A 7,316-nucleotide genomic window follows, 5' to 3' on the forward strand; every position below is an offset into this window, starting at 1 on the left:
AGGCGCCGTAATGATAGATACCACTGGGACAGTGTGGCATATCATCTACCAAACAGTGGCCCTTTCCATCAAACTTGGCTTTGCGGTTCGAGCAGGCCGGTTTACGGTTGCTCACACATCGCCCGTTGTCAGGGTGCGTCGACGGAGGGCACTCCAGGGGCCTGGTCGAGACGCACTGGCCGTTGACCAACGTCATGCCATCGGGACACACGGGCTCCTGCTCCGACTTGCATTGATTGTTCTGGTCGGCGGTATAACCGTTCGGACAGGTAGGGAATTTGTCGGAAACACATTTGCCGTCCTCAAGCCGAGTGGGAGGGCGACAGTGCGCTGGTCGGGGCTCAAGCTTGCATCGATCGCCCACAGGTTTCCATCCGGGGCGACATCCACCGCCGTTGTTCTGCGAGGAGCACAAGACTCCATCCCAGACCGAGCCTTTAGGACAGCACTGAGCGGTGTTCGCGGTTGGGTTGAAAGAAAGGTCATAGCCATCGCTGCATTTCGGGCCGTCGGATAGGATACATTTCTTGCCCACTGGCTTCAGCCTTGGGTCTTCATAGACAGCACTGGTGGTAGAGAAGCACAAGTTGGTTTCTGGACTAAACTCTTCACCGGTGGCGCACTGAGGCCCGAGGTTAGAGACACAGGCGTTGCCTTTTCGATGGGTGTTGGGCTCAGGGCAGCTATTGCTCGTGGTCGAGACACACAACCCAATCTTCTCATCAAACTTGGTATCAGTCGGACACTCTGGAGGCGTTTTGCTCACACAGAAGCCATTCACGTAATCACTGTTCCTCCCGCAAGTCGTCGCCTCCAAGTCCGAGCGCACCAAGTTCCGCGTGACCGGCAGAACCAGGCCTGAGAAGGACCATGTCATGATTCGAAGTGATCACATTTCTATCACTGTGATTGGAAAGGACGATGGCTATGTCCGCAATGATGATGGTATCTTGGTTACTGGTGGAAGTGGGAGTGATACGTTCCTCTTTAGTGATTTCAAGACTGCCTTCCTTCCCTCGGGAGTGAGTGATGATGCAGTGATGAAGAAGGTTGAGCATGGCGGCGATGAGTGGGAGCTTGTTGCTTAGCTATTTCTCTATGACTGACCAGATATATGGGAAACATAAACTATCCCGATACTCATTCTTTGCGAATGACTGTATCCAAATTTCTATCAACCGTACCCAGCAATCTCCTGCTCTTCAGATCACTCTGTAGGAATGCTATGCTGCGTAAGCAACCTCATGTGTCTGTACATATTTGCTTCATAACCATGTTACCCCGTTTGTCTCTAAGCTCGCGGTGCTATGACTCCCATCTATCTCCCTTAGGCATAAGATGCCTTCGCAATAGCCGACTCGTAGACCTTCCCTCTCATGCAAAGATCTAATCCAGCCAACTCGATGACGGTAGTGATCTCTACAGAAGAGTAACCAAGTTCACCTAGCTCTATTTAACTAGTCTGACTTAATCTAAAAAAGAGAATACCAGAAATCCGCCAGGCTAATCCGACTCTAGCGAATTTAACTCCTGAAAAAGTCCATTTATGTTCATCGCAGCCATGATATTACCTTTGACTTTCAACTTTGCTGACCTGAACAGATTCTCGCTACTCGATTTACCCTCGGCCCAGTCGCAAAATTGGAATTCGTGAACCTGGAGGTAGACTAATGGAGGGCGGTTAACTCATCAGCGTACTAGGAGATTGGAGCCAAGGCTAAGAGGAACTCACCATCTGGGTGGCCATAGATTTCCGTCGTAATTTCACCATCCCCGCGCTTAAGGTCGATCAGAATTTGGCTCTGTTCGCTACCGTTCTTGACAGTGATTTGGTAACTGGTGTGAAATCTCCGGACTAGTTCCTGGCGCTTTTCCGGAGACGCATCGTGGAAGTTGGTTGACCAGTTATCAAAATAGGTAGCGGATCTATACTCTTTTGGCAGGAAATGAGATTTTCATTAGTATGAAATTCAAGAGAATGTTGTGGCGGCTGGCTGTTGTGAAGACATACCGGACATCGTGGAGACTGTGTGGTAAACAATGTTCTCGACGGCCACTGGAGAAACTGGAGTGGTGTACCAACTGGGAGAAATATATGTTTACTCTGTACTCCGTATATCTATGCATTTCCCGTGGCTGGCTGAATCCACGTCATCTCTCCAGTTGGTTTGCAGATCATAGCATTGTAGCGGTCATATGAACCAGACGTGATTTGTTCATGCTACTGAAACTTTTCAGCTGGGACGATCTCTCATCCACCTCAGCCTGGAGCCAGCGCAACGTGGGTCTTGGCCACAAATGGGGTGTTTGAGCCTGAGCAGCTTTACTTTTATCCACAGCGGTCATGGCCTATCGTAGCTAAAGCTAGATCGAGATCTCCCGCTTTCGGTACCAGAATTAAGTCCCGAATGGTGGGGATCGTAAGCCTCAGGTCCGTTCGCATCCCTCGCTTATCGGCTTAGATTTCGCTAGAAGCTCCCGAAAGGGGAGTGGTAAAAGACGATCAACTCCAGTCACTGGCTCGTTTGAAGGCTTTATACAATTAATTTTATATAAGCCGGCATCTTCCGCGCTTACCAAATTCGGGGGTCAATAGGAGAGAGACAAAGAAAGAACTTTCATTGCGTCAACCCTAACTGCCGACAGCTCTCTCAACGTTCATTATCCACAGACTATCCTTGATTCTATTGTACAGGCTATCTTTGGGAGACAATAAGGACCTTTTATAGCTCAAACTTCTGGTGGCTAGATAGCCCTAAGAAGAATGTATAGTTACCAACTTACCACATTACGCTAATGAGGTGAACCATGGATCTCGGCGACGAGGCCTCATTTAGTAGCACTATTGCAATGGCAGTCAGTCTTGAACCCGACTGATGTCGGTGCTAAATAGCCATCGCACATGATGGCTATTCTTACTTGTACATATGTGCCAGCGTCAATAACTATTCCAATGAATCCCTCCCGGTATGTTGCTCCACCGGCTTGACTAAGCTCGCGTCTGATATGCCTCAACAGATGGTATTGCTTGCATATACTATAGGAGCCTTGTCCCTGGTTCTTCACCTTCTAGTCACAGCACTAGCAACCGAGCCCAGATACTCTGTTGTTGAACGCCTGGAAAAGATTCCGGATGACTGGGTAGATGTTGGGACGCCTTCCCCGTCGAAGCCGATCGAACTTCAGCTAGCAGTGCATCCTGAAAAAATATCGGAATTTGAACAAAGGGTCATCGAAATATCTACTCCAGGAAACCAGAACTACGGATGCCACATGAGTCGTGACGAGGTCCGGAACTTCTTATATCCATCTGATGTAGCTCCGCAGAAGGTCCTCTCTTGGCTTGAAGCTGCGCATGTACCTGCTGCATCTATCAACAATCAAGCAGGCTGGCTTAGTTTTACTGTTTCAATTTCGCAAGCAGAGCAGTTGTTGAGGACGCGGTTCTATATCTTTGAGCACAAGAAATCGAAAGCAACCGTCGTCAGGACGCTCAAATATTCGGTGCCCAAGGAACTTCGGTATTTTGTTCAGATGATCCAGCCAACAACCCGGTTCGGGCAGCTTATGCCGCAAGCTGAGCCGCCACTCCTGCAAGCGCTGCCTGTCACCCTCAAAGATCTAGCTGCAGGCTGTTCATCAATAGTCACCCCTAGCTGTCTCCGCAACCTCTATGGAATCCCTGATTCCAAACCCAAGCCAGACCGTCGTAACAGGCTGGGGGTATCTGGTTTCCTGGGTCAGTATGCACGCTATAGCGACTTCCATCAGTTCTTGCGCCTCTATGCACCGAATATCACAGACACTAACTACACCGTGGCGCTCATCAACGGTGGCCTCAATTTGCAAGATTCTGTGGAGGACAGTTCCGAGGCAAGCTTGGACATCCAGTACGCTGCCGCAATAGCCGACAACCCCTTCACCACCTTCTATAGCACCGCCGGGCGTGGCCCTGTTATCCGTGAATTAGGGCATGATGACGCAGGTGACCCTCACGAGCCGTACCTTGAACAACTTCGCTACCTGTTAGATCTACCCGATGACGAATTGCCTGCTGTCTTAACTACTTCATACGGTGAACTAGAACAGAGCGTGCCCGAAATATATGCGAGAACCACATGTAACATGTTTGCTCAGCTGGGAGCGCGCGGAGTGTCTGTGATCTTCAGCAGCGGCGATTCGGGCGTCGGGGAGTCTTGTATAACGAACGACGGGACGAAGCGGACCAGGTTCCAGCCACTTTACCCGGCAACATGTCCTTTCGTTACGTCCGTGGGAGGCACCTACGGCAGGGGGCCTGAAAGGGCGATTGGCTACTCCACAGGCGGTTTTTCAGAGTACTTCCCGCGTCCTTCCTACCAGGATGGCAGTGTCCACCAATACCTCAGTCAACTGGAATCCAAATGGGAAACACTCTACAATCCCAATGGAAGGGCGATTCCCGACGTTGCTGCTCAGGCGGATCATTTCATCATCATGGACCATGGACAGCTGCTGAAGACTGGAGGCACCAGGTTTGTCACTATAAATTGATTGTTCAGATACGGAGCTGACTGCTGTCCAGTGCCGCGGCGCCTGTATTTGCTGGTATTGTCTCCCGGCTGAATGCGGTTCGACTGGAGAATAACAAGCCGCGGCTGGGGTTCCTCAACCCTTGGCTCTATTCTCTCAACCAGACGGGGTTTACCGACATCGTCGATGGAGGATCGGTAGGGTGTTTTGGCGATGTTGGGCGGGAGGTGCCAGATGCGAGCTGGAATGCAACCGCCGGGTGGGATCCCGTCACAGGACTTGGAACGCCTTACTATGAGACACTCCTTGAACAGGCTATGTCTGTATAAGCCATGAGCATGGGGTCTAGAATTGTATAGTTCGAATCCATATTTGTATATAGTGATTGAGCATGTCTTTATATAGACTGTTCCTGCTGTGGAATATCGGAATTGCAGGATCAACTAGTTCCTATTCTTTATTTTTTCCTTTTCTTTTCTTTTCTTTTCTTTTCTTTTTTTTAACTACTATATTTCGATAATTTTTCATTTGTATGTAATGGAAGCATAAAGGCGGCGATCTGGCACACCGCCCCACGTGACGCGTGCCAAGAGATGCGCTGGAGAAGCTCTTGGAACTGCTGCTGTCATCGTCAACCATCCTCGTCCATCTATCACGAAACCACTCCTGATCTTTCCCCGTACGCTTCAACCTCTTCCGAACTTCCTCACTTTATTTCCGTTCGCTTCCCGAGTCGTCTTCACCCCCTTCAGTCCACATCCCAACTCATACCCATTATGGCAAACGGTGCCGACCTCCGGACCCAGGTCTCTGAGCTTCACAACGCTCTCAATCGGAAACAGTTTGATGCGGCCAACGACCTTCTCAGTCGCGCCAAGCGGACCCTCCTTCTGCAGAATGCCCTCATCCCCACATCGTCGACATCACCAGAGCTGATTGCCCTTGCCCGGGAGGTGCTGGAGCTCGGCGCTCTGTCCTCCATCCGCCAAACCGACGCACCCTCTTTCACACGTTACTACCAGCAGCTGCAGCCTTTCTACGACCTGGAGAGAGACAGCGCCAATGCTGGAAAGGTGGACTTCAAGACCAGCCAACGCAGCAAGATCACGGGGCTATACCTTCTGCTGTTGCTGAGCATGGGCGACAGCACGAGTTTCCACACAGTCTTGGAGGGTCTGGTTGAGGAGGCGAGTCTGAAGGGCAAGAGCATTGAGGACGACCCATGCATTAAGTACCCGGTGGAGCTGGAGAGAAACTTGATGGAGGGCAGCTACGATAAGGTGTGGAGAGAGACCAAGTCCGAGAGAGTTCCTTCAGAGGATTTCGGCTTGTTCTCGAATGTACGTGCTACTATTCCTTCCCTTACCCGTGTCGGAGCCCAAACTGACTGTCCCGGTTGATCAGGTTCTGGTTGGAACCATCCGCAGCGAAATCGCCGACTGCTCCGAGAAGGCGTACCCCTCGCTCCCCATCTCCAACGCCAAGAACCTTCTCTTCCTCGAGTCGGAGGGCGCGGTCATTGAGTTCGCCCAGCAGCGCGGATGGGTGCTTCGTGACGGACGGATTTACTTCCCTGTTGAGCCGGAGGCCGCGACGCGGTCCGAAAAGGACATCCTGGTGGCCAGCACCGCAATCATTGAAAACGCGATCGGCTACGCTCGCGAACTCGAGACGATTGTTTAATGTAATAGATTTAGTCACGGATTTTTTTTTTTGCCTGGGGGTTTATCTCTTGTATACCGTCGCCTTGCATGATGAATTTATCGAGCGCATCACTTATGACAATAAACAACATCTTTTTATACATTGACCCGCCACAAGCAGAGTCTCCGGTCGTAGAAACTACTCGAGATACAGAGCAGCTCCGACATGTCCTTGCCTTGCAGATCATACCCGCCGTCCGGCTTCCACACATCAGACGCATAGTTCATACTCTGATGCTCCGTAAACTCGGCCAACACCTCAATCTCCCACCCGGCGGCCTCTCCCACCGTGTGCGTAACCCTGACCACTCTCGTGCCCGCATGCATACAACTCGCCAGCACAAGGAACTTCCACTCCTCTCCAGCAGCCAAGACAGAATGCTCCGTCCGCAGCAACTGCAACCGCCACACGCCACCCCCCAAGCCCACCTCCGCCAGCACCTCCCCGCGCCGCGTCGCATGGTACACCCGTAGAGACTCATCATAACTCCCGGTTAGGACGACCGGCGCGCCGCCCTCCAACTCAACGGACAGGGGCAAGATAGCCGTAACACCAGCGGTATGATGGCGGGCACGATCATTATAATCGGAGACAACCGGCGCCAGCAGCTCCGCTTCCCCCTCGTCCTTCTCATGGGGATGGAACCGGCGCGTATGCAACCCCCCAAAATCATCCCCCGTAAACATAACCGGCTCCCTACCCTCACCATCCGAAAGAACAGCAACAGCAACAAACCACACCTCAATGCTCTCCCGCGCCGCAAAGCACCCCACCTCCACCAGCCCGCTCTCCGCATCGGCTCCGTCCGAGATGCCCTCGGGCGCGCCGAAGACGCTCGTCCGGCCATCCGAGAACGTGACCGCGACCCCGTCCGCGCGCTCGGCTGTCAGCCATGATGCAGGCGTCCAGGCAGGAATAGCGCCGGGATGCTCGGGTCCTCGTGCACGGCTTTCGTCCACAGCGGCCGGATCTCGGGTTCCCCTCCCGAGGGCAGCGAGACCCGGAACAGCGAGACCGATGCCGAGCTGGTCGCGATGGCGAAGAGCGTGGGGTCTGTTGGGGTGGAAGTGGAAGGTCGAGACTGCGTGGGGGAGGGGCAG

General features: G+C 52.3%; 5 protein-coding genes across 5 annotated transcripts; 3 read left to right on the forward strand and 2 right to left on the reverse strand.

Annotated features, from left to right (window-relative positions):
- Positions 1-10: 10 nt before the first annotated feature.
- ANOM_007206 (uncharacterized protein) lies at positions 11-1,088 on the forward strand (the record flags this gene model as incomplete). The annotated part of the gene is made up of 3 exons (XM_015552462.1): positions 11-464; positions 561-731; positions 805-1,088. 3 exons carry the CDS (start codon positions 11-13, stop codon positions 1,086-1,088), a joined length of 909 nt encoding a protein of 302 aa, XP_015404555.1.
- A 415-nt stretch (positions 1,089-1,503) lies between these two features.
- ANOM_007207 (SCP2 sterol-binding domain-containing protein) lies at positions 1,504-2,018 on the reverse strand (the record flags this gene model as incomplete). The annotated part of the gene is made up of 3 exons (XM_015552463.1): positions 1,504-1,667; positions 1,733-1,933; positions 2,012-2,018. 3 exons carry the CDS (start codon positions 2,016-2,018, stop codon positions 1,504-1,506), a joined length of 372 nt encoding a protein of 123 aa, XP_015404559.1.
- A 988-nt stretch (positions 2,019-3,006) lies between these two features.
- ANOM_007208 (S53 family peptidase) lies at positions 3,007-4,841 on the forward strand (the record flags this gene model as incomplete). Its single annotated transcript, XM_015552464.1, has 2 exons — positions 3,007-4,514; positions 4,565-4,841. The coding sequence occupies 2 exons, from the start codon at positions 3,007-3,009 to the stop codon at positions 4,839-4,841; spliced, it is 1,785 nt and encodes a 594-aa protein (XP_015404545.1).
- A 303-nt stretch (positions 4,842-5,144) lies between these two features.
- On the forward strand, positions 5,145-6,264 carry rpnL (proteasome regulatory particle lid subunit rpnL; the record flags this gene model as incomplete). Its single annotated transcript, XM_015552465.1, has 2 exons — positions 5,145-5,852; positions 5,917-6,264. Coding segments are annotated over 2 exons (987 nt in total), but the record flags the coding sequence as incomplete, so codon positions are not given.
- Positions 6,265-6,311: 47 nt separating this feature from the next.
- On the reverse strand, positions 6,312-7,316 carry ANOM_007210 (uncharacterized protein; the record flags this gene model as incomplete). The annotated part of the gene is made up of 1 exon (XM_015552466.1): positions 6,312-7,316. A coding segment is annotated over one exon (1,005 nt), but the record flags the coding sequence as incomplete, so codon positions are not given.

The sequence above is a fragment of the Aspergillus nomiae genome (genome assembly GCF_001204775.2).
Source record: "Aspergillus nomiae NRRL 13137 chromosome Unknown contig00256, whole genome shotgun sequence".
Lineage (NCBI taxonomy): Eukaryota > Fungi > Ascomycota > Eurotiomycetes > Eurotiales > Aspergillaceae > Aspergillus > Aspergillus nomiae.